At 56.0% G+C, this 25,869-nt stretch overlaps 1 protein-coding gene across 1 annotated transcript in view; it reads left to right on the top strand.

The window, feature by feature from the left end:
* Positions 1 to 7,158: 7,158 nt before the first annotated feature.
* The window catches only part of UROC1 (urocanate hydratase 1), a 33,435-nt gene continuing 14,724 nt past the window's right edge, over positions 7,159 to 25,869 (top strand). The window contains exons 1-14 of the mRNA XM_063107751.1: positions 7,159 to 7,284; positions 13,874 to 14,004; positions 15,061 to 15,154; positions 15,980 to 16,039; positions 16,335 to 16,463; positions 16,559 to 16,620; positions 18,285 to 18,351; positions 18,441 to 18,584; positions 19,664 to 19,752; positions 21,429 to 21,491; positions 21,793 to 21,972; positions 22,474 to 22,571; positions 23,126 to 23,198; positions 24,130 to 24,251. Of these exons, the coding sequence (XP_062963821.1) occupies positions 7,159 to 7,284; positions 13,874 to 14,004; positions 15,061 to 15,154; positions 15,980 to 16,039; positions 16,335 to 16,463; positions 16,559 to 16,620; positions 18,285 to 18,351; positions 18,441 to 18,584; positions 19,664 to 19,752; positions 21,429 to 21,491; positions 21,793 to 21,972; positions 22,474 to 22,571; positions 23,126 to 23,198; positions 24,130 to 24,251 (1,438 nt within the window). The remainder of the gene's footprint in view (positions 7,285 to 13,873; positions 14,005 to 15,060; positions 15,155 to 15,979; positions 16,040 to 16,334; positions 16,464 to 16,558; positions 16,621 to 18,284; positions 18,352 to 18,440; positions 18,585 to 19,663; positions 19,753 to 21,428; positions 21,492 to 21,792; positions 21,973 to 22,473; positions 22,572 to 23,125; positions 23,199 to 24,129; positions 24,252 to 25,869) is intronic.

The following is a 25,869-nucleotide window of genomic DNA, read 5'->3' on the forward strand; positions in this document are numbered from 1 at the left end:
TTAATGTGACATCACCAATGTGCCTGCTGGTGTCTCAGGGGCCAAGGATGCAGAGTTGAGGTTTTGGTTTTTAATATTAAAATGTAAGCTCCACAAGGGCAGGATGTTTGTGTGCTTTGTTCTCTGCTGTCTCCCGGCGCCTATACAGACTCTTGGCACCAGTAGGCAAATATGTGGTCAGTGTTATGCCGACCACAGGAAGCACAGTCGCCATGCCCAGGCAGGGACACAGAGGGAGACCCAGGGGGGACAGTGGCACTGCCACTGGGATCTGGGGCCCAGGGTGGGTGGAGAGGGCGGTGGTGTCCGGCACATCTGTCCCGCCTCCCCTGGCCTCTCCTCCCCACAGATCTGGGCTGTGTTGGTTCTGGAGGCCTGGGGCTGAGGCGGGTTGCTCCACACCTCCCCACTTGTAAAAGGGCTCTGGCCTGGAAGCCCTTTGGTGGTCCCTTGCCCAACTTATGGCACCACCTCCTGCTTTGGAGAAGCGGGGGACAGTGCTGGACCCACCCACCTGGGATAACGGGCTAAAATTCCTCCCGGTCCCTGGAGCCCCATGCCAAAGCCAGGGCCCCTTCCAGGCACAAACCTGCCCCTTCGGCTGGGTGTCCTCTCTCATATTCCATACCGCTGTGCTCTGCCCTGTCCCAAATACTGGGTAAAGACTTGTCTACTGAAGGATGGGGTGGCCACAGACACTGGGGGCCACTCTGGGGGCTAAGACCTGAAGAGCCCCTGCTGCCAGCCAGTGCGAGGACGTGGGGCGGCGGAGCTGGGAAGAGTGACCACAGCTCGCTCCCGAGGGCTTGGGAGGCATCCGTGTCTGGCCGGCTGTGCCCAGACGTGAAGGGGACGGTGGGAGTGGCAGGATGAGCACTGGCGGGGCCTCCTCAGCCCTGCTCTCCTGAACCCTGGCCAAACCCTGGCCTCCACCCAGAGGCAGTCAGGGGCGCTTTGAAGGAGAGCAGGAGAAAGAAGCCCCCGGCCCAGGAAGGAGGGAGCACAGAGCCATTTCTGACAGCAGCAGCCAGGTGAGAAGGGGCTCGGGACTGGGCACTTCCTTGCTGTCTGCTCTCACTTGAGTTCACCCCCTACAAGCCCTGGAAGGAGAGACTCAGCACCCATTTTATAGATGGGACTCCTGAGGCCATGGGAGGGGAGGGAGGTCACCCAGCAGCTAGGGTCTGCAGAGTGCCCCCTAGGCCACCGCCCTGCACGTGGCTGGATCCCTCCACAGGTTACTGCCACCCTGCAAACAGTAGACGTGGCCTCACGTCTTTGGCCTGCCCGACCCTGCCCCTGCGGTCCCTGCCCACCCTGGGGCATGGCTACTAACTCCCTGGGACTGTTGCCAGGCTCCAAGGACCGACTCCTAGGCTCTCACAGGACCTGCACTGGCGTGGGGAAGGAAGGCCAAGGCAGCCTCCCCTCTGCATACAGGCACACGGGGAGGCAAGCAGCCTCGGAGCCCGGGAGACGGGCCGCCGCGTGGGCGCAGCCCCCGGCAGCCGGTGCAGCAGCGCTGCCGCCCGCACTCGCCCCGCGCCTCTCCCGCCTCGGTTTCCTCCTTTGTGAAGTGGGCTGGGGGGAGCGTCTGAGAGACGACCAAGCCGGGACCGACCGCAGGGCGGGACAGCGCCCCCACACGGACCCCACCCTCACCACCCACGGCGGACCCAGCTCTCCGGGCGCAGGCCGCGGCGTCCGGACGGTCACCCGTGGGGGGTCTGGGCCCTCGGTGGCCCCGTGCCCCGCCCGCCCCAGGCCCTCCGTGAAGCGCACAGCCCGCAGGCCTCCCCCGGGCGCGGGCGAGGGCGGGTGGTGGGTGGGGTCCTCTTTCCATGTCCTCTCCAGATAGAGGGGACGGAGGTCCAGGGGGAAGGGCGGACACCGCGCGGGGGCCCCGTTGCTGGTGAGGCCGCGCCCCTAGAGCTGGCCCTGGGGTGCCACCGTCAGAGGCCAAGAGGCAAGGTAATGGCGGCTTGTGGGAGCGGGGCCTCTTGCCGTTCTGCTGCCTTACTCTCCAGGGGCCCGAAGGCTGGTCTGGGGAAAGCCAGGGAGTCTAGCGGAGTCACCCAGGCACCCCAACTCCCAGTACCAGGCCTAACAGTGCCCCTTCCCTCCCCTGAGGCCACCTGTACCCTTGCTTTCCTCAGGGTCTCCTGAGTCTTAGCTCATGCAGGTCTCGGCCAGACTCCGACGGAGAGGTGGAGGTCTCAGCTCACGTCGTCTTGGCACCAGGCCTGTGCCTTTCTTGTCCCTACAACTGCCCCAGGTGCCAGGTGAGCACTCGGAACTCGCCAAGGCCTCATGTGCGTGGTGGCATAGTCAAGTCCAGGCCTTGGAGGACAGACCATACAGCTGGCCAGTGGGATGGGAAGAACACACCTGACCCCAGGTTCTTGCTGCCTAGAGGTCAGGCTAGCAGGGAGCCTGAGGTGCAGCTGCACTGTGTGCACGGTGTGTGTGTTTGGGCCAGCATTTAGCACTGCGAGTGTGTGAAATAGGGCACTGCAGGAAACTCCAGTTTTCTAACTGCTCCCCAAAAATCTGATGATGCCAAACTCTGCTGCTGCCACTAACCTGCTGTGTGAGATCAGGAAAGTCCCCTAACCTCTCTGTGCCCCAGCTTCCGGTGTGATGGAACACTACTAAACCTCACAGTGTAGTGAAGACTAAATGACACACCGGAGATATTAGCAATTAACCATTTATTTTATGATTACTGCCCTTTTCTGGCAAGTGACCGGTTTCTGTTACAGTGGTGATATAAAAATTTCTTCCTATTTCATTCATTTAAGTTTTAAAAGGTCTATTTAAGAGAGAATATTAAGCAAATAATAGCTCTGCTGGCGTTAAGATGCAGCGGCAGATGGTAAGGACGGCAGAGAGGGGAGCCAGCTCCTGGTTAAAATGCTCCTTACCATGACCTTCCTGGCCCTGGGGAGCCTGCAGCTCACCCCAGCCCACCCAGAACCCAGGGATTCCAGGTCATCGCATCGCCTGCCGGTCCCACATCTCGTCTCAGCAGCATTTCCGAGTCTCCTAGAGCTGCATTCCCTCCATTGTCCCCTAGCCCAGGAGTCCTCAGGGCAAGAGGCGTGGCCCTCTGGGCTACCACCTCGTGGCCAAACTTGAAATAACATCTCAGCCCATCCTTGTCCAGAGATGTCCCTGGACAGTGGCTCCCAAAAGATGACAGCGTCTTGGGCCCTGGGGTAGGAGAGTGCAGAAGCCTGGCTAGAGGCCAGGGCGTCAGTAGCTTCCCTGAGAAGACGCCCTCTGAACCCGCCTGCCCTGTCACAGGGACTCAAATTCATTCATTCATTCAGTCAACAGATACAGTCTCTGCCCTCAAGCTTACATTATAGGTGGGGGCGTAGAAATGGTAAGATAACACCATGAATGTTGCTATGAAGACGATACAGCAGGAAAGAGGATGGTAATGTGTCCCAGGTAAGAGGGTGGTGGGGCAGGCCTCAGGGAGGAGGTGACATTTGAGCAGAGACGTGAAGCCAGGGAGGTATCTGGGGAAGGAGTTTCTCAGGCACAGGAACAGCCCTTGCAAAGGCCCTGCGGTGGTTTTCCAGTTGCTGTTGCTAAGTAACAAGTTGCCCTAAAATCTGGCAGCTTAAAACACCCATTTAAATTTCGCTCACAATTTTGTGGATCAAGAATTGAGGTGGGGGCTTGGTTGGGTGCTTCTGACTGGAGGTCTCATGCTGCTGGAGTCAGATGGCAGCTGGGACTGCTGGCATCGGGGGATCACCCAGGCTGGATGTCCCGGACGGCTCACGCTCACTCTGGCAGGTAATGTGGCTGTTGTCAGGGAGCTCTGCTGGGCAGTCGACGTGAGGGCCTCTGTAGGGCACAGTCCAGCCTGGGGCAGGGCACTGGGATGCTCCCGCGGAGCCCGGCTGTGCGGCCAATTCCTGACTGGCCTGGGGCTACATTTACTCCTCAGACACACCTGAGGAAGTAGGTACTATTATCACGGTCATTTTCCAGATGCAGAAACTGAGGCACAGTGAAGCCAGGAACTTACCCGAGGACACACAGTTAGGGAGTGCTATAGCCAGGGCTGAACATAGCAGTCTGCCATAATTAACCTCTGTGAGATCCTCATTCTTTTAAATAGCTTGATGATGTTTGTTTGTTAGTTTTTAAATTAAAATATTTATCTGGGATGACTAGGTTTGTGTGCAGTTGTAAGAAATAATACAGAGATCTCACGTACCCTTAACCCAGTTTCCCCTGTGGTAACATCCTGCAAAACTGCAGGATGATATCACAACCAGGACGTGGACTTTGATCCTGTCCACAGGTCTTCTGTACAATGGTAATAAACTTTTTAAAAAATGTTTAAAAAAATTTTTTTTTAACTCAGGAGATATCACAAAAACTGTTGGATTTCTGGCTTCTCTTGAGCCATGAGATGATGAGGCCTCCTGAGAAGCAAGTCCTGAGACGAGGTTTCAGTACAGACAGCAGCAGCCACGGGGCTGCACCCCACTGCAGGCAGCTCGGCTTGAGCCCGCTGGGAACTCCAGGGGACAGCGCCCTCCCCAGAGCTCTTACTACCTCCGCCCGAAGGCAAGGGGCCTGGGGCATTCATCCACTGACTCCCCACGGTTGCTGGTTGAGGGCCACTCCTGGGGCAGGTCGGGGGCTGCCGATTCTCCAGCACTTCCAGCCTGCCGTCTCAGTGGGAAGAGCCGGCACAGGGTCACCAGAAGACCTCGAACAGAGAGACACAGGCGCTGGCCACTGCAGCCCAGGCCATGTGCAGGGCTGCCACAAGGATTTCTATCTCCTTGGCTCTGCTCCTAGGGCCCACAACAGTGCCTGGCACAAGAAAGTGCTCATTTAATTGTGCTTGAAAGGTCAAGTGAATGGATGAATGCCGGAAAGCAAACAGGAGTGCGTTTCTGCCCACTGCCCTTCCAGCGGCCTCCCTGCCGGTGAGGGGTGCGGCGGAGCCCAGAGGGAGGGAAAACAAACTCTTTCCTTCTACCTTCACACACTACACAACACACTGCTGGCCACCAACAACCAGTTCTCCAGGGGACACCAGCTGGATGTCCTCTAATTCCATTCAGTTCAATTCTGACACTGCCCACCTGGAGATAGGGTCAGACCCCACAGGTTGAGGCTCAGTCCCACCAGGCTGACCCTCCCTTCAGATGCCAGTTGCAAGCCCCAGGTTGCGGCCTGTGCTTCTGGCAGACTGGCGCTACACTGGGGTTCCCATGACCCCTTCCTGGGGTTCAGTTAATTTGCTGGGTCTGTTCACGAAACTAAGGGAAACACTTACAGACGTTTACTGATTTATTATAAAGGATAGTACAGGGCTGGCTGGTTGGCTCGGGTGGTTAGAGCGCAGTGTAATAACACCAAGGCCAAGGGTTCAGATCTCCATACTGGCCAGCTGCCAAAACAAACAAACAAAGATTAAAAAAAAAAAAAAGGATATTACAAAGGATACAGATGAACAGCCAGATGGAAGAGATGCATAGGGCGAGGACTGGGGGCAGGGATGTGGAGCTTCCATGCCTTCTCCAGGCGTGCCACCCTCCAGGAACCTCCACACGATAAGCTATCCAGACGCTCTCTCAGCTCTGTACTTCTGCACTTTTATGGTGGTTTTGTTAAATAGGCATGACTGATTACATCATCAGCCATTGGGGATCAACTCAACCTTCAGCTCCTCTCCCCTCCCGGGAGGTTTAGAGGTGGGGCTGAAAATTCCAACCCTCTAATCACATGGTTGCTTCCCCTGGGAGCCAGCCCCTATCCTGAGGCTATCCAGGAGCCCACGAGAGTTGCCTCAGTGGAACAAAAGATGCTCCTGTCACCCAGGAAATTCCAAGGGATTTAGGAGCTCTGTGAGGAGCTCCTATCACTCAGGAAATTACAAAAGTCTTAGGTACTCTGTGTCAGGAGGTGGGGTCAAAGACCAAATACTGGAACAAAAGATGCTCCTAGAGTTCCTGTCTACAAGGGTTTCCGGAGCTCTGTCTCAGGAACTGGGCAGAGACTAGTATGTGTTTCTCATTCTGTCACAATACCACACCAGCAAACGCGGGTGGCTAGAACCAGACCTCTGGGGTCCAGGGTTCAGGTCCCTGCTGCACCCCTGCCTGGCTGTGACCTTGGGCAAGTCCCATCTCATCCATACAACAGGACAGTGCGCCCTCAGGGTGACGAGTAGGTGAAAGCACACTCACAGGTGCTCCGAGAAGAGCCAGCACTTGCAAGGGCATCTCTCCTTCACCTTTCCATGTGCGGGCTCTGCACCAGGTGTTCAAATGACCTCTTCCTAGCCAACGCCCCATAGCCTGAGCAGTTAATTAATACTCACATGTGTTAATTACCACCCACTTGTGTAGACTGGGACAGGGCCAAAGGGGTCAGGAGCTGAGCTGGGTTCACACCCAAGTGTGTCACTTCCCCAGGACCACTAGGATTCAAAGGCGGTCACTTCCTGGCTGTGTGAGTGAGACTTGGGCCTCAGTTTCCCCATCTAGCATAGGGCTAATGTGTTTGGGGAAGAGGGTCATCCCCAAGCAGATCCTTCTCAAAGAGCTTTGGGAATGGGGTGGAGCAGTACACACCTCAATGGTAGCTGAGGAGGGGACACCTGCTGCTGGGGGAACTCCTGCCACACCTGTTACCTCACAGGTGGCAGGGAGGGATGGGGTACCCTGTGCTCAGGGCCATTTTCGATATCATATGGCTCTCCATCATCAAGACACGAATCCCATCACCTCCTTGGTATAACACCCCCATAAGACTGCCAAGCCAACACCAAATTAGAACTCCACCAGTGCCCCCAAGTCACATTCCGGAAAACACAACCCCTTAAAGCCAACATCCCACTTGAAAGGGCAAACAGACCCCCCACCTAGCCCAAGTGTCCCCAGGGTGAAGGCTGCCTCTCCCCCCCCCCCATGGCCCCTCCCCGAAGTCAACTCTGCAGCAGCCGCCCAGTGGCCAGTGACCCATGACCTGCACGTGGCTCCTTCCACAGACCCTGGGCCCAATGAGGGGCTGGAGGAGGTGGCCCTGGGGCTGGAGGTCCCCGCCCGCTGGGCCCTGACTACCCAGTCTCTTCTTGGCTGCCCCACCGTGCTGGCCTCCGCCTCAACCTCAGCCCACATGTCCACCCTCCAGGCGCTGTGCTCCGGCCTGCCCCTGCGGCCTCTGCCGGAGAACCGGGGACGCTGGGCCGAGGTGCCCCATGCCCCAGTCAGGACCCCTGGCCTAAGTCCTGCAGAGGAGCAGGTAAGAAGTGACCCCAAGCCTCGCCGCGGTGGCTGTCCTGCCTCCTGCTCTCTCTGAGGGAGCTGAGCCCCCCAACTCGACCCCAGCCCCGGCCTCCGGGGCTCCCCGTGGAGGTGGGGACGAGACTATCACACGCGGTATCTCTCGGGTGTGGCCACCCTTAGGTGCGGCATGACGGTCCCCATTTACAGAGCAGGACGCTGGGGCTCAAGGTCACTTAGCGGGTCGGGGCGGCTGCGGCCGAGGCCTCCAGTGGGCGGAGGAGGGTCGGGTGTGACGTGCCCAGCAGAGCCACCCATGCCTCGCCTGGCCCCCGAACACCGCTCCGGCCCCGCCTGTCGCCTGTGACCTTCCTCCCGCCCCCGCAGCGCGTCTGCAGCGAGCACCCTGAGGCGGGTCGCCGGCCGCCCGGGGCCTCGCTGTGCTCGTTTGTAAGCAGGGGCCGGACACGATCCCACCGCAGGCTTGTGGAGGAGACTCAGAGAAATAACGTGGGGACACGGCCACATAGCGTTTTCTCCTCCTTTCTCTCTACTCGAAATTATTCGAGAACGCAGAAACAGTGGAGAAAAAGTGGAAACCGCAAATAGCACAAAGGTTAAAAGAGCAACCTCACCACCCCAGAGACAGCCGCCCTTCGGGAGGCCACCCCCTGGGATTCCTTTCCTCAAGCGCGTCCGCGGAGGCGGGGGTGGCGCGGGGCGAGGCCCGGGGTAGGCGCTGTGGGGGCGGGGCCGGCTCTGGGGGCGGAGCTGGTGCTGGGGCGGGGCCGGCTCTGGGGGCGGAGTTGGTGCTGGGGCGGGGCCGGCTCTGGGGGCGGAGCTGGTGCTGGGGCGGGGCCGGCTCTGGGGGCGGAGCTGGCGCTGGAGGGGCGGGGTGGCTCTGGGAGGAGCCGGCGCTGTGGGGACTGGGCTGGTGCTGGGGCAGAGCCGGCGCCGGAGTGACGGGGCTGACTCTGGGCGGAGCAGGGCTGGCGCGGGGGCGGAGCCTCTTCACCCGGCCACTCTGGCCCAGCTGGGCTGACGTGCCGGTTGTGGTGAAGGTTTCTTGCGTCGACCTTCGGCCACGTGCGCCCGACGCTGTTCCAGGTGTGTCACCTTAAGTTGTCCCCAAGACAATCCTGAGAGGGTGCTGTTATTAGACCCACTTTACAGATGAGGAAAGCCAAGTCAGCGAGGTGCAGCGCCTGTGCGACGGGCCCTCTGCTACAGATGGAGGTGGGACAGTGAAGCCCGGCGGCAGCAGCCTCTGCGAGGCCATCCCCGCCAGTGCGAGCCTGAGCCGCGGCGCGGTCCGGGAGGTCTGGCTCCTGCGCCTGGCTCTTAACGTAGGTCCAGGCCAGAGCTGGCCAGCCCAAGTAAAGGCTGGGCCAGCGGGGTGCAGGCGCGGGAAAGATTCGGACAGCCAAGCCAGTTAGATCGTGGTCATCATTTTTGCCAGAAATAATGCCATTCAGGAACTTTCAGTGGATGAGGTTTGGGAGTGAGTAACCTACCCCACGATCTCACTGCCGAGTTGGAATGAAAATAAGCCACAGGGCTGATCCCTAGCTCAGTTGTTTAGTGCACGGCCTTGTAACACCAAGGTCAAGGGTCGCCCCCCCCCCCCGACGGCCAGCCGCCAAAAAAGACAAACATAAAAGTAGGTCATAGGCTGAACACACACACACGCACACACCTGCTCTGTGAGCTGAGCAAGCTGGTTCCCTGCCAGTGAGGTGCAGAGCCACCGTGCAGGGCAGGCTTGCTCTCGGCTGGGTACTGCCTAATCAGGGCTCTGTTACTGCCCATATTAGCTTCCTATGGCTGCTGTAAGAAATCACCACAAATGTAGCGGTTTGAAACAACACACACTTATTCTCATACAGTTCAGGGGTCAGAAATCTGAAGTGGGTTTCAGTGGCTAAAATCAGGAAATACTAGTGAAAAGATTCTGATGTTAAAATCGGGCTTGTTCCTTTGCTCTCTTATTGTGTTTTGTTTGCCAGCCTCATTTTTGGCACAAATATTACATATCAGATTGTCCTGGTTTATGCTTACATGTTTGAAAAGTTCGTAATACATTGTTAGTAGCATTAAATATATTATATGGAGTTTTAAAAAATGCCACAGGGCTGTGCTCCTTCTGGAGGGGAGGGGCCGTCTCTGTGCCATTCTCGGGGTTCAGAGGCGGCCTGCGTGCCTCAGCCTGGGGCTTCTTCCTCCATCCTCGAACTCAGGAGCTTGGCATCTGCAAAACTACATCGCATCACTCTGACACTCTGCTTTTGTCCTCATGTGTCCTCTGACCCTGACCCTCCTGCCTCTCCTGTGTTGGATAATACAGGATCATCTCCCTATTCTAAGATCCTTGACTCAGTTGCATCTGCAAAGTCCCTTTTGCTGTGTAAAGTAACATACTCACAGGTCCTGGGGTAGGACATGAACATCTTTGGGGGTGGGCATTATTCTGTCTACCGTCCCATCAAGAGCCCAGAATCCTCTGGTACCAGCCCTAAGCCACTGAACTTGTTAGAGTCTTCTTCCTGTGAAGGCAAAGAAATGTGTTTGTGGGGCTTCTCTAGAATATTCTGTCCAATTTATATGTCTCAAATTCTGGTTTCACCAGTATGAACCCACTTGTAACGTGCATTATGTGATTAACAAGTTACAGTTACACCAGTGAAGACCCATTTCTGACATTCTATGTGCTGTGTAGCAGACCCTCTGGTGTACACTGAGATTCGGAGAGCTGAAGTGCTTTGGCATCCTGTGATAAGCACGCTAGGGGACACCAGGACTGAGAGTTCCCAACAAGGGAGCCACTGCCTCTGTCTGGGTATTCTGTGGCATTTTAAAGTAAACTGAAGACCTGAGAACACGGGAGCTGTGAAGGCAGGTTGCAGTGGCTATTTGGAGAGAGGGGCTGGGGAGGAGGAGGAATCAAGAAACACTCCCCAGGTTCTGGCTCGGGGGTCTTTAAAAGAACAGGTGGGTAGAAGGCCTGGCACCTTCCTAATACACATCCAGGTAGACAGTGTGAGAGATGAGGAAACTGCAGTGGGGTTGGGACTGTGTGGGGGTAACGTGCCCAAGCTCATAGCTGGTAGGTGGCTGGGCTTGACACAGGCATGGCAGTGCCCACTGGTCCATGGTCATCAGGAAGTGACTGACCCTTCACACCACGCAGCCTGTGCTCGTGGGCCCGGCCTGCTGAGCCTCCTCCTCTGTTGAGGGTGTCGGTCTGTGGAGGCAGCTGGGCCTCCATGCCGGGCCTGCCACAGGCCTGCTGCAGGATCCCACGCAAGCCACAAACGGCTTGTGTGAGTGCCATTTTCTCCTCCTCATGCTGAGAACTGCCCCAGAGTTGCTGTGTTGAATCCAGGCCAGCTAAAAGAACCTTCTTTTCCCACTTAAGAAAAATCTATTGCATGTCTGTTATAAATAACTCTAGACATAGAGTATGATATTTTGATATATATACTTCTGTCCGGTCTTCCTCCTGTTGCGTTTCAGGCATACAACTCCTAAAATCCTTAGAATCTCCAAAGTAATGTCTTTTAAAGGCCAGTAAGCTGACTGGTGGCTGGCAGCCCCTAGGTAGCTTCAGGCAGGTAGTGGGCACAGGAAAGGCCTGTGGCAGGACTAGAGGGCTGGGACTTTCAGCCCCAGCCCCAGCCTCCAGGGAGGGAAGAAGGTCTGAAGGTTGAGCCTCTGTAATAAGCCTCCATGAAAACCCCAAAGGTTGGGCTTCGGGGAGCCTCTGGCTAGTGAACATGTGGAGGTTCCTGGAGGGTAGTGCCAAGGGAGGGTGTGGAAGCTCCGCGCCCCTTCCCCTTCCCTGTGTGTCTCTTCATCTGTGTCCTTTGTAATAAAATGTGTTTCCCTGAGTTCTGTGAGCTGCTCTGGCAGATCAATTGAACTCAGAGAGGGAGCTGTAGGAACCCCAACTTGAGGCTGGTTGGTCAGAAGTTCCAGAGACCTAGACTCGCGCCATGACTGGTGTCTGAAGTGGGGGCAGTCTGGGGACCAAGCCTCACCCTATGGGGTCTGACGCCATCTCCAGGTAGACAGTGGCGGAAATGAGTTGAATTATGGACACCCCGCTGGTGTCTGCTGCAGCATTGCCGGCTTGCTCGCTGGTGGGGAGAACCCCAGGCATCTGGTCGCAGGTCTTGTGCTGGTCTCTGTGTGAGTGTAGAGGAAGAGCAGTCCGCTTTTCTACTCGGTCTGTCCTTTGTCCACTCACAGGGGATAGCGTACTGAGTGAAAACATGATAGAAGAAGGTCAAGTCTTATTCCGCGGAGCGTGGTGAGTGCATCTGCAGCGATAGCTGCAGCTCAGTGTGGCTCACGATTGAGTTTGTGTGTGTATACGTTACTTTCAAAAGCTTTGCTGGCAAGCTCCGATTAGCAGCTATACAGCACTGAAAAAGCACAACCTTTGGGGTGAGGTGTACCATACAGGACCTCGGGTGCACAGATGAGCATCCGCAGACCCATGGGCAGAGGGGACGAGCACCACCGTGCCCGAGGTGCCCTGCAGGTGGCCGCCATCCTGCACTCTGACTGCACGCTTCAGCTGTGCTGCCTCTGAACTTCCCATCAATGGCATTTTGCAGTATGTTCCCTCTTGTGTCAGCTTTTTTCACTGTCACTGTATTGGGAGATTCATCCTGGTGGCTGAATGTAGCTGTGGGTTGTTTGTCAACTGAAATCAAGGCCATCGAGGCAGAAATAATTCTGTAAAGTTTATTGGGAGCCAGCTGTGGAGATCAACCCGGGACATAGTCAGAGAGGTGCTCCAAAGCACAGACAGCAAAGGTTTATAGACAGAAAAGGCTGAAGACAGCAGAAAGAAAGAACGAAAAATGGATAGGTCATTTCAAAGTTACTTTCCTTGTATGGTGGGGACAGGGAGATGGGACGAAGGAAAATAACTGAAGAGTTAACAACAGGTGACTTCAGGCTGTCTCTTGTGTGTGAGGAATAAAGCAGAGAGAACTTTGTCATCGCCACTGCTGAAGATTTACGCTGGCCTGTCTGGGAGACCGGCTGTTGTCTCTTTCTCCTTCCTTCTCTGAAAGTCCGACCGCAAGCCCAGGTGACCTGGGACTTAGAGGGGCTGTTTCCATTTTGGCTTTAGTCTGGTCTTTTGGGCCTAATGCAGGACCTTAGTCCAAAATAATGGCTTCTGACAATTTTTATTTAACATGTTCATTCTCACTGCTGACATCTGGCAGTTCCCAAAGTAGCATCCCTGGCCAGCAGCGTCAGCATCCCCAGGGAACTTGTCAGAAACACAAATCAGAGACTGGGGGTGGGGGGTGGGCAGCCCTTGGGGGATTCTGATGCAGGCTGGAGTTTGAGAGCCCCATACTGAGGCACACCCTTAGCCCCCTCCATAAAGGGTCTGGCTGGGCTCCCTCTCAGCTCCCTGCTGGCACCCCTTCCCTGCTCACACCCCCGAAATGCTGGTGTCCTGGGGCCTGGCCCTGGGCCTTCTCTCCTGTCTCCTCTCAGCCTCACTCCAGCTCTCCCCACAGTAGAAATCTTAATTCACCCAGCTCCCCTCTCCCCTCACCTCCAGAGCAGCTTGTTAGCCAAGGATAGTTGGTTGAATAAATGACCTCAACATCCACCCAGACACCTGGGTGTCACCCTGGACCCTTGCCCTACCTTGCCCGCTCCCACCCCCAGGCTCCAGTCTGGGTGTTGGAAGCAAGAGCTGTAAAGGGGTGCCAGGCCTCAGGTCCTCCTGCAGCTTGCAGGCCATAGCAAGGAAACAGACGGCCGAGCGTCCAACATGAAAAGCCCTGAAAGGAAACACAGGTGGAGAGAGGCTGGGAGGCAAGCAGGAGAGGTCAAGACAGGTCTCTGGACCGAGAGGAGGGGGTTGTCCAGGAGGACTTGGGATGGTGGAGGGAAGGGTTCATGCAAAGGCCCTGAGGTGGGACCAGAAACATGAGGAATACCTGGAGAAGAGTGACCAGAGGGTGTGAGGGCTCAGGTGCTCTCCCCAGGGGTAAGAAGCCCTCCTTGGCCTTCTGTCCTGGCCTCAGGCTCTGCCCAGGCCTCATCAGATCTACTCCCAGCGATGCAAATGTACCATTGTGCACTGCCTGAGGTTGGGCTGAGAACACAGCCTACACGCTCCTTGCCAGGCTAGGCACCTGCTGGAGGTGATTTTCTGTGCTTGCATGAGGTGCTTTTGGCTGCAGCAGGTGCCTCCCCTTGACCTACATTCCACTGTCCTGCAAGCCTTTGGCAGGCCCCTCTGTGGTCCTTGCCTGGGGTCAAGCAGCCTGTCCCTTGGGGCAGGAGGTGGTCTGTGATGAGCAAGAAGAGGGAGGGACTGGGTCTGCCTTCATGAAAGGGGCAGGCTGGGCAATCGAGGAACGCTTCCTGCAGGAGGGGACATCATAGATGGGCCCAGGGCAAGAATCAGGCAGTCTCTGGGTTGGTCAATAGATTTCTGAGTGGAGCAGAGGCAGATGGGGTCGGGGGGGGGGGGTGATCGGGGGCGGGGGAGGATGGCCCAAGATGGAGGCCTCAGGACACTTGGCCTGGAGCCCCCGGTCCGTGGCTGCCTCTCTCTGCTCTCCCTGCAGCTAGCGCTGAGGAATGCCCTGCGCTACTTCCCGCCGGATGTGCAGGAGCTGCTGGCCCCCGAGTTTGCCCAGGAGCTGCGACTGTATGGGCACATCTACATGTACCGGTTCTGTCCTGACATTGAAATGAGGTGAGTGTGGGTGGGCACAGCTGCAAAGGGGGCTCAGAGAGGGAAGAAATCTCCCAGGAAGACCATGCTGGAGGCCAGAAAGTTCAGAGAGTCAGCAGCAAGGGGGAAGTCTAGCTGTACGCACTAGCAGGCAGGAGGGGGTGGCACACTGAGCAGACCCCCCTCACGCAGAGGGAGGGGATGTTGTGTTGTCATCTGCAGGGGTCTGTAGCCCAGAGCTGGCTGTGGCCCCCAGGCCTGGCCCTAAGATGGGGGCACCTCATTAGATGGGTCTCTCTGGCCAGGCCCACCCGTCCTGGTCAGCCAGTCCTCTGCAATTCTGCAGCTAAATTGTATACAAAATCCCTTTCTAAATACCATTTCTTGTCATTCTGCAAGACAGCAGGGAGAGCTGGGGTGGCTCTGTCAGTGACTTCCAATCTCTCACATTTTCGATCCTTGGAGCCTTTGAGAACCGGCATGCTGGGCCTCACTCTGATTTCTGATTCAGTGGTCCTTGAGAGTCTGCATTTCTGACAGTTCCTGGCAGACGCTGCCTCTTCCCTGGAATCACACTTGTCTCAAGTCATCCCTGGGAACACTGTTCCCCATTAAGCAGGAAGCTAGGTCCTCATTCTCGTTGGGTCCTCCTGGCCTGGCACTTGCTGTAGAATGTGTGCCCAGGAGTGTTTGTGGAGGCAATGAAAGAACGAATGCACAAACTGTCTGGAGGTAGAGACTTCTGGAAAGCAGGCGTCAGCTCTGTTTTGCAATCAGCTTTTTCCCAGGTGGAGCTCTTCAAACGGGGAGGGAGGGCTGCTGGGGTGGGGTGGGGCCTGGGATCCCCGTGCCTGGGAGTTTGGGAGCTCAAACAATCTGAGCACTAGAGCGGGTGGCCTTAGTGGTTCTGGAGCCCCCATTGTGGGCACCTAGTGAATTCTGTAGGTGCCAGGTGTTGTTGTCCATTCCCGTGTGGCCAGGTGCTGGGCTGTGGCAGGGTGGGCACTGCATGTTAGCAGGAAGGGAAGACAGGAGCCTCCCCATGGTCACACCTGGTGGCTGGGCTTCCCCTGGCAGGGCCTACCCTATTGAGCAGTACCCCTGCCGGACGACATCGGCTGCAGCTATCATGCACATGATCATGAACAACCTGGACCCCGCCGTGGCCCAGGTAATGGACTGCTGGGGAAACCGAGGCCTGGAACTGTCCACTGGAAATTTAACACAAGACACACGTGTAATGCTCTTAAGCCTTTAATTCTGAAATAAGTGCCAATTCACAGGAAGTTGCAAAGCTAGCACAGAGAGGTCTGTGCCCTGCCCCTGCCTTCCGCAGTAGTCTTCTGTAACTATAGGACAGCACCAAAACAGGACATCAGCATCTCCACAGTGGACACATATGTAATTTTAAATTATCTAGTAGTCACATGAAAAAGCAAAAATAAACAGATTTAATACTATATTTTATTTATCCTAATAGATCCACAAATATTATTTTAACATGTAATCAGTATAAACATTGTTAATGAGATATTTTACATTCTTTTTTCATACTGTGGAGCCATGCACAACAAGTGCAGGTGGCCAGGACCGCGTTCTGGAGGCATGACCTGGCCATAGGTGCATGGCACAGGAGTCCAAACTGTACATCAGTTACCCTTATTGAGAAAGGACAGCCTTGGGGGAGAGGCCCTGAGTTCCTTGAGGGCAATAGGTTGCTAAAATTTGACCACTTTGCCTAGTGGGTGAGGACATCCTGAGCCTGGCCCTGGCCCCAGACCCAGCTCTGACCCCTAACACCAAGCTGAGCCCTTACCCCAGTCACAGGCTGGGCCAGCATTCCTGCTAATGTGGCTGTCCCTGGGCCTCACCCTCTGGCTTCTCCTGTCCCCACCCCGTTAAGCCTAGCCTGAGAGGTGGGGGCCTTCCTCTCCCTCCCCATGGCTTCCTGGGCCCTTCCGGGGCCTCATTTCAGATGACACCATATCTTCTCCAGTTTCCCCAGGAGCTGGTGACCTACGGAGGAAACGGGCAGGTGTTCAGCAACTGGGCTCAGGTACTGTGGGTGGACCGGGTGGCCTCACTCCCTCCCCCACTGGCCTAGAAGGAGCTTACAGATCCGTGGCTCAGGACTTGGGTCTCTGCCTCCATGATGCCTGAGGCTCCAGCGTTGTAGGTTACTGGGGGACGTTTCAGGTTATAAGAATGGGCAGGAGTGGCATTATTGGAAGCACCAGGAGCCATTGGAGTGTAAAGGAGACCTGCAGGGGTGGGGCCACTGGGCAGGACTGTGGGGCCCGTGTGGTGGCCACGCACACCTGCAGCTCCCTCCTGCTCTGCTCTCCCTCCAGTTCTGGCTGACCATGTCCTACTTGTCGAAGATGACAGAGGAGCAGACTCTGGTCATGTACAGTGGACACCCACTGGGCCTGTTCCCCAGCAGCCCTGGCACCCCACGGCTGGTCATCACCAATGGCATGGTGGGTCCCAGGCAGCTGGGCTCGGGGAGGTGCTGCTGGTGCAGGGAGGAGCCCTGTGCCCCGACACCTGCTGCTGCTCCATCCCTGTTTTCCAGGTCATTCCCAACTACTCCTCCAGGACAGAGTATGAGAAGCTCTTTGCCTTGGGGGTTACAATGTGAGTTGCTGTTTCAATTTCTCCCTGTGGTGTTTCCCCTTAGCTGTGTTTCATTATAAAGCAAATGTAGCGACATTACACGTAATTTTTGGAAAGCACTCACAGTCACAGACCAGTGGCATAAATAATTTTGTTTTCACATGTTCCCTAGTAGTGTTTATGTATATGCCTGCAATTTGTGTACACTTGTAAGCAAGAGAACATACAATTTTGGATCCTGACTTTTTCCAACACTTTATTACGAACAATCTCAAGCAAACAAAATCGACAGAGTTTGCAGTGAACAGCAGAATTCTGTGATTGACTTGCTACTGTACTTGCTCTATCATGTGTCTGTCACTCTATCCACCCGGCTTGTTTTTAACATATCTCCAACTTAGTTGCAAATATTACAGACTGGAATTCGATATTTGTTGACAGTTTTTTTTCTTTTGGAGTGAAGTTTGCCCAGGATGAGGCGTACACATGTCACGTGCACACATGATGGGCTCTTGTGCGCCGAGCCTGGCAGGCACCGAACGCTACAACTGCACCCAGCTCCTCGCACCCTTTCCGGGCTGTCGAGCTTTTCATCTGTTTTGAAGTTAATCCATGCTCCGGACTGAAAACTCTTTCATCACACATTGTAAAAGGAGCTACAGTGAAAAAGGAAATCGCTCTCCCACCCTAGACTCCCCAGTCAACGGTGTCTCCTGTGTCCTTGCAAACGTTCCTCATGCGTGTGGACTTTTGACTTGGGTAGCTAGACCATCGTGGGCAGCCCCTGTGCCCTGCCTCCCCTTTGACAAGGTTGGAGGCTGTTCTGTTTCAGGAAGCAGGTAGTCTTCCTCCACCTGCCTCTGATTTGAGGGTCTGTATGTGCTGATGTGGAAGGGACCCACAGGTGTTATGCTGGGGAAAAACAAGTCGCAGAAAAAGTACCTCATAATCAGAATAATAACAACAGTAACCTCATGCAAAACGATACTGTAAGCGTTGTTCACTGAGCAGCGTGGTGCACACAGCAGAAGTGTATGGAATTCTGACAGGTGTGGTCACCTGTGCCACCAGGCCAGTCGTGTCCAGACCCACCCCCCCTTCCTGCAGCTCTGACACCCCCGCTGGAGAATGGCTCCTCACAGTGAGGTTGATTGAATGTCACGTGAAAGGACTCCTGCAGAAGATGCTCCTTCATGTTGCTGCATGGCACATAGCAGGACTCTGTCCTCTGTGTCTGCCATGTGCTATTCCACTGCGATCCCGGGCCAAAATTCACTTATCTTTCCCATTGACCACCTTTCCTGCTGCTTCAGGGTCTGGCCACTGCAAATAAAGTGCTATGCCCATTCTGTGCATGTCTTTGCATGTGCATAAAAGTACGTAACGTGGACGTGCTGTGTCACATTCCGCTTGAGTCCATGTGGCTCAATAGTCCCCCAAGCAATTTCTTCTTACCAATTATATAGCAGTTTTTAAGAGAACGAAATCTGTTTGTAAAACATCTGGAAGGTGGAAGGGGACCAGAATCGGGGACCTGCAGCCTTATCTGTTATGTTCTCTCTTTTTTTTAAGGAGAATGAGGGGTGGTTAAAAACTAATTTTAAACCTCCTAATGTGGGTGGCAGGAGAATCTGTGCCGGCCTTAGGCTCAGCCTTTGCACTCACCTTGCCCTCTCTGTGGTCAGGTATGGCCAGATGACAGCAGGCAGCTACTGCTACATTGGTCCCCAAGGAATCGTCCACGGCACAGTGGTGAGAGAGGGCCCCTCCAGGGTGCAGTGGGTGAGTCCTGACCCCAGGGGCTAGGACTGGTCAGTGAGTGCCCCCTCCTCTCCTGGCAGCTCACTGTGTTGAATGCTGGGCGTCGGTACCTGGGTGTCGAGGACTTGTCTGGGAAGGTCTTTGTCACCTCCGGGCTTGGTGGCATGAGTGGGGCTCAGGCCAAGGCTGCGGTCATCGTGGGGTGCATTGGCGTGATAGCAGAGGTGAGTCAGCAGGAGCTTTTGGTCATCAACCCTGCCCACCGCCCTCCCTCGCTGCCTCCTCAACTCCTCAACACGTTGCAAGCTCCCCACAGGTTCCCGCAGCAGCATGTACTTCCTGCCTTGAAGTGCCCATTCCCCCCCAGGTCTGTCCTGTTGACTGCTCTCCTGTGAAACCATGACTGTCTGTTCACAGGCACTGCCCCCTGTATCCCACCAACTCCCTGGAGTGCAGAGGGGAGAATAAATGTTTGTGAATAAATGGACATAGACTCTCCTGACTCAGGCAGCCTGCAGTCAGGGGGAGGCAGACAAGTCCCCAGCAGCAGAGTCGTGGGCAGGCAGCTGTCTCTCAGGGGCTCTCACATCTTTGGTAGGTGCCAAGGAGAGTAACGGAAGCAGGAAACAGGAGGTGAACAGCTTTCAGACAAGCCTCAGTGATACATGCCACTGCAATTCGTACTCAGTGATGCTAAGCCTGTGTCATACATGCTTGAACTTGTTAGGAATGCACTGGGCTGCAGGTACCAGAAAACCTACTTACAGCAGCTTACATAAGTAGGGTTTCGTACTCCTTATGTAACCAACATGCTGACACTGGTTTAGCAGCTCAGTGACGTTGGTGGCAACATCTTTAGATCCTCTTGGGCTTCTCTCATGGATACAAAGTTGCTGCCCAGCCCCAGCCACCCTGTTCACTCTCCACATTCTAGGCAGGAACAGTGTGAGGGGAAGTGCTGGTCACAGTGGACTTGTGCACCAGGAAAATCATGTGGCAGGAGCCCCTTCTCTTGGCTCGTTGGTCAGCCTTGGGTCGAATGGATGTTCTCATCTGCAAGGGAGGATGGGGACAGCAGACAGGCTGCTGTGATTCGTTCGGATGGGGTTCATCTCCTGGGCTGAGCACAGTGTCACCTGAACAGAATCTGGGCTCTTTTGGTACAGAGATAGGAGGAATAAATAAGAGGGTATGAAGGCAGCTCAGAGCGTCTTCTCTGAGGCTGTGTTGTAAAAGTGGGGGTGGCAACTTCCTAGCTGAGGGGAGAATTGTACCTCAGTGACCCTGTGTCTCATGGTCCCAGGTGGATAAAGCAGCCCTAATGAAACGCCTCAAGCAAGGCTGGCTGATGGAGGTGACCGACAGCCTGGACCATTGCATTCGGAGACTCAGGTACAGCTCCCAGCTCAACTCAGAACACCTGACACATGAGCGTTGAAAGCAGGGAGACCAGAAGAGACCGGGAGGCTGGGCTGTTTGTATGGGCCTGTTTAATGCCTGACACCTGGCTGCAGGTGGGTGCCACACCAAGTGCCAACCCAGAGGTCACGAGGTAGAAATGTCGGGGGAGAGATCTTTTCAGACTCTTTGGTTGTTTTTGCTAGTATGTAGGAAGCCACTGGGTTAGCGTCCTTGGTGGGCAGACACTCGGCACTCACGGATTTCAGGTCATTCTCTTGGTGTTCCCATACTCAGCCGCAGCTTGGGGAAGAATGAGTCTCTTTTGTTCTCCCTGTGGGCTTGAGCCTGGCACGTGGTGTGTGCTCACCTGCTCTGTCTGTCAGGGAAGGTGAGCTGTTGGCGACATCGTGCTCAGCAGGAGCAGATCTCACTCCCCAGCACCATGCCTGTGGCTCATCTGGGGGGTCTTCTGACATAACTGCGCCGAAGCCTGCCCTGGGCTGCTGCTCAGAGGCCTGTGTTTGAGGTATCCTCTCAATTAATTTTCTTTGAAGAGCAGAGCTCTGCTGGGGAAGACACACCAGCGTGGTTCCCCACCCTGGCCACGATCAGAATCACCGCAGGGGCTTAAAAGTTGTTTTCTACGAAAATGTAAACAAAATCTGAAGAATGATAGTGAACTTCCAAATATCCCCATTATCCAGACTGGACTCTATAGTTGACACAGATATTCTAAAACATTAATTTGACCACATGCACACCTCTTTAAAACTCTCAGATAACTGCCCATTAATTATAGGAAAAATTCCAAACTCCAGGTGTGGCATCGAGGGGCCTCGCCTGACCTAACTCCCGTCCCCATCGGTGAGCATTCTGTTTAGCATGTGTGCGTGCACTCGCAGAGATACACACATGTACACACATACACAGGGACACACACGCACACATACACACACAAAACAGAATCAGTTAGATGAACTGCCCTAAGTAACTTGTCAAACTCCTGCAGCCTGGGCTGAGAGGACACGGGTGGGAGTGGAGTGGCCTCCCAGGGGCTCATGGCTCCTGGCGGGTCCTTCAGCTGGGATTCAGCCCTCTGGGACCGTGTGTCCTTTCCCACACTTGGGAGAGAGAAGGGTCAGGCTGCTGCTGGCTCCTCCTTGCCCAGCCTGGCGTGCGGCCGATCTGCCCCCTCCGGCCGCTCCACGGCCCCTCCTGTTCCTCTTGGCACCTTTGCTCTCTGCAGGGCCTGTTCATTCACACCTTCTGCTCCCCCCAAAATGCTTTGATGTTTCTCGTCCTTCTACTTTTTTGTGAATCCCACAAATCTAGAATCACTTTGAGTGAGTTTCACAGAGACCCTCACAGAGCTCGGACCCCAATGGCCTAGCTCCCTGCATCTCAGGAAGAGCTGTCGCTGTCGCTGTGTCAGCGTGCTCATCTGGGACACTCACATCTGGGCTTTCTCTTTACAATTTTGTGTCCTGCACAAAAGATGGGGTCCTGAGAGGACACAGCTCCAGTCCCGCGCCACATGGCCCCGCATGCACACTCAGCGCTGCGGTGGCCCTTGGCCCGCGCTGTGCTGTGTTGGTGGGGGCGGGCTTGTCCAGGGCAGCGTGGACAGGTGTGGCTGGGCCACCCGCTCTGCTCTGGTGCCCTTGCAGGGAAGCAAGAAAGAAGAAGGAGGTGCTCAGCCTCGGTTACCACGGCAACGTGGTGGATCTTTGGTGAGTGGGGGTGGGAGTTGGCAGCCGTGGGGATCCAGATCCTAACCCTAACCCCCAGCAAAGGTCGCAGTGCTGACCAGGTGACCCAGGACCCAAAGCTCTGAGCCCTGACTCCTCCCGCCTCTGACGGTGGCGCCCCCGCCCAGGCGGGCCTCCCTGCCCTGCTCCTCCAGGGAACGCAGCTTGCTCAGGCCCCGCCTACTGGGCATGTGGGTGGGAAAGTGCCATGGGCTCCACCTGGCCAGCCCGACTTCTACTCAGACCCACCTGTGCTGCACTGACCGCCCCGTGGCTTCCCCAGGGAGCGCCTGGTCCACGAATTGGACACTACCGGAGAGTGCTTAGTGGATCTCGGCTCAGACCAGACGTCCTGCCACAACCCGTTCAACGGTGGATACTACCCTGTGCAGCTCAGCTTCAAAGAGGCCCAGGACCTCATGGCCTCCAGCCCTGCTGCCTTCAAGGTCCTCGTCCAGGAAAGGTGACAGCAGGCCGGGGCTGCTGGGGTGCGGGCCCACTGTGCAGCCTTGGGCAAGACCTTAACCTCTCTGAGCCTCTGCCTCCTCCTCTCAGATGGGGTCCTGGACAGGCATCCCTCATTTGATATTTGCAGAAGTGGTATTTGCAGAATACCTGGCACAGCTGAATGCCAGGGCGTACGTAGTACATGGTCCTATGAGCTAGTGCATCTGTTTTCCCAGGGCCTGACGGGGTTGGTGATCAGTAAATGCTTGTTCAAAGGTCTGCCAGCTGGGTCTTGAAGGGTATAGAGGTTTAGAACAGGCGCCAGGGATAGGAGGTGGCATTGGGGCAGAAGGCTGCGGGGCCAGAGGGAGCTTGAAGTGGGCAGGCCCGAGGAGCGGGGGGCTCTACAGTCTATGGGCTGGAAGTGGGCAGAGAGCTCAGCTCCATGGGTTGGCACTGGGGTGGTGGCAGTGGGCGGGGGTTCCAGTGGGTGGAGCTGACCCCCTGTTCCTTGCAGCCTGAGGAGGCAGGTCTCAGCCATCAACAGGTTGGCCGAGGAGAAATTCTTCTTTTGGGATTATGGCAATGCTTTCCTCCTGGAGGCACAGAGAGCAGGTAGGTGAGGAGAAGGGAGGCCGGGCAAGGTCAGGCATGGGGCTGCTGCTGCCCGGGGCCACCAACCCCATGGGACCAACCACCCTTCCTCCCGTGCAGCGAGTGCTTGGGGAAGGCTTCACTGGGCCTCAGTTTCTCCACGTGCTATGAGAACGTGGGACAAATGCCATAGAGAGAGCTGGAGGGATGCTCAGGTACAAGCTTCAGCGCTCAAAACTGCAGCTTCCTTTTCCCACGATGGAAACTGCTCTCTTTAGAACGGTGATGCGCTCACAAAGCAGAAGGCTCAGAAGGTCTCTGTGCCCACAATAGGAAGTCTCCCTTCCTGGAGACTGTAGGCTGTGGCGTGCCTCTCTGGGGACAGACAAGCTTGTCCCCTCCCATGCCCTGGCCCCCACGCAGTGAGGCACCAAAAGCTGCACCAGCTTTTTCTCCTCTTTTACTTACAAACAGATCTTGCTGACCCTCCCCAGGTTTCACTGGGCCCTCTGTCTGAATCACCGTCTGGGGTCGCTGTGTGTGTCCTCACACCAGGGTGGCGATTCTGTCCACAGGAGCGGACGTGGAGAAGAAGGGCTCCAATAAGACAGAATTCCGCTACCCCTCGTATGTCCAACACATAATGGGGTAAGCGACGGGTGGCTGCTGGTTCTAGAGTGCCTGTGCCACCCCTGCTGCCTTTCAGGGTCCAGGCCCTGGGCATTCAGTTTGGAAAGGCTGGAAGCTCTGACCAGCACCAAGATCATGTGCTGAGATCTTCCCATGGCCCCAAAATATCCAGGCACCGGGTCATGGGATTTCCACCATAGCCTACTGCAGATGAGGAGGCACTGAAAACACGAGACATTCTGCAGGGCCTCGGTGAGAAAGCAGGGGGATGTGGGGGGCGGAGGCCACCTGCTGGTGACCACCCCAACCTCTGAGTGCCCACAACCCTCATTGGCTTGTCCATGGAGCTGCCCATCCCATGGCCACGGCCATGGCCACAGCCCTGAGTGGGCAACTGACAGCTTGATCGTACAGACCAATACCTGCTGTGGCCCTGAGCCCACCTGCCTGTCTGGCCCTGCAGGGCAGGTCTGGGGAGGGCCAGCAGCCTGGACACTTAGGGGAGGAGGAGAAGAACCAGACAGGGGACAGGGGCCAAGGCCAGAGGCTTCAGGGCCATGCTGAGGAGTGCAGGCTTTCAGCTGTGGGCTGGGGGAGGGAAGGCACCACGCTGCTTTTGGAAGACTCACCAGCCCTCAGTGTGCACAAGATGAGACCAGAGAGAGATGGAGGCCGGAAAGGTCTTTTCACATTGTCAGTTTCACCGTGGGGTGCGGAGGCAGAGCCAGAAGTGGGCTGGGTCACTGGCCGGGGCACAGGGGCAGATTAGCTCTCTCTGGGGAGGAAGGGGGCACTGAGGGGCATGGGGGCGCTACTGAGGGGTGAGCAGGACCCAGTTCTGGAGGCTGGCCCCTCTTCTCCAGGCATGTCACATGCTGCACCCCTGCCCAAGCCAGTGGGTGCAGCCTGGCTGGAAGTCCCAATGTGAGGAGGTGTTTTGTCCTTACAGGGACATATTCTCGCAGGGATTTGGGCCTTTCCGCTGGGTGTGCACATCAGGGAACCCCCAGGACCTGGCTGTCACGGACCAGCTGGCCACGTCTGTGCTGGAGGAGGCCATTGCTGATGGAGGTGACACCGCTGGGTGGGGAATGCTCACGGCGGGTAGTCCCCAGCACTCCTGCCTCCGTGTGGACAGGCTCCCGTAGCACGCCTGCCTGGCAGCTGCAGGCAGACTTCAAGAGACCCCAGGCACAGAAGGCCTTTGTGAGTCTGGTGGATGCTTGGCTGACTACAGGAAGGCCCTTGTCCCTGGACATCGTTCTGAGCTGAGGAAGCACAGGCCCCAGCCCTACCCCAGCCTGCGCCCTCCAGAGCTGTTCTCGGCTCTGCCAGTGTGGACCCTCTGGCAGCAAGTGACAGAAAGCCATTCAGTGGCCAGAGCAGAAAGGGTCTTCAGGGCTCGAGTCATGGAGCTGTCACAGCCGGGCCTCCCACAACACAACACAGTCCTTCTCTGGCCCAGCTTCTCTCCTGCATGTCCCCCGTCCCCTGAGGGCACTTGAGCACGCGGCCTCGGGCTTACGCCTGTTAGTGTGCTTTGATCCATGTCGGCTCTCCCAGGCCCACGTGAGTCTCTACGCCCGCACCCCTCCAGCATGGCCTGGGTTTTGCCGACACAGAGGACTGGTTCTGCCTTGTTGGCTCAAGTGATAATGGTCTTTCTGTGTCTACGTGTCCCTGCCCATGTTTAAAACCACCGTCTGCTCTTGTTGAATGGATGTGGCATCGTTTATCACGTGGAAAAGAGAGGCAGTTACTTTACAAAACCTCCTCGGTGGTCAGAGCTTTTCTGCAGGCCCCGGGGGTGGGCCTTCTCCTGCTTCTGTGTGCGGGTCCTTCAGCCTTTGCCGCTCACTTCAAATCCCCAGAGCCCATTCCAACCCTGCTGCTGACTTCCAGGTTCGGGGGGCTGCTCAGGGGTCCAGCTTACGCAGATCCAGCAGGGGCAGGGGCTATCTCTTGGAAAACCTGGTATTTAGAACAGCAGCACAGCCCTCAGCAGGCAGGCTGGGGGTGTTTAACAACCAGCCCCCGGGAAAGAAGCTGTGAGCTGTCGCATCTGCTGCCGACCCTGGTGCAAATACTCCCAGCAGGGCTGATTTCATGCTGTGACTGTGGCCTGCTCCCTGTGTAGCGGTAGCACTCTGTCATGCGGTGTTTCTGCGGGGCAGATGTGCCAGACACAGATAACCTGCAGAGCATGGTCACAGTAAAGGGCAGGAAAGTAACAGACAATGATGAGTTTTGAGTATTACCTTCATTTTTAATATAACTTTTTAAAGTGTAACTTTATTTAATTAAAATTTTAGTGATGTCTGTGTTAACCACTGGCTTACACAATTCCTGGAAAAGCACCAGTCTGCTCTCATGAGCTGGTACAAACTGGCTACCACCCCCTGCACCTGCCCTCCGTACCCGAGCCCAAGTGTCCTGTCTTCCCAGGACAGGCCGAACCGGTGCCCACTCAGGGCCTTTCACTGGCTGTTCGCTCTGCCTGGGACTCTGTTCTCTCAGAGCTTTGTGCAGCCGGCTCCTGCTAGCACTTAGGACTCAGCTTGACTGTTGCCTCCCCGGAGATCCTGGTCCCCCCAACCCACTACCCTCGTGACCACCTCATTGCACGCTTTCATTTCCTTCGTGGCCCACAGAAGTCTTCATTTTTGGTGCCTAGCTCGTGTCTGGTATA

The sequence above is a fragment of the Cynocephalus volans genome, chromosome 9 (genome assembly GCF_027409185.1).
Source record: "Cynocephalus volans isolate mCynVol1 chromosome 9, mCynVol1.pri, whole genome shotgun sequence".
NCBI classification, from domain to species: domain Eukaryota; kingdom Metazoa; phylum Chordata; class Mammalia; order Dermoptera; family Cynocephalidae; genus Cynocephalus; species Cynocephalus volans.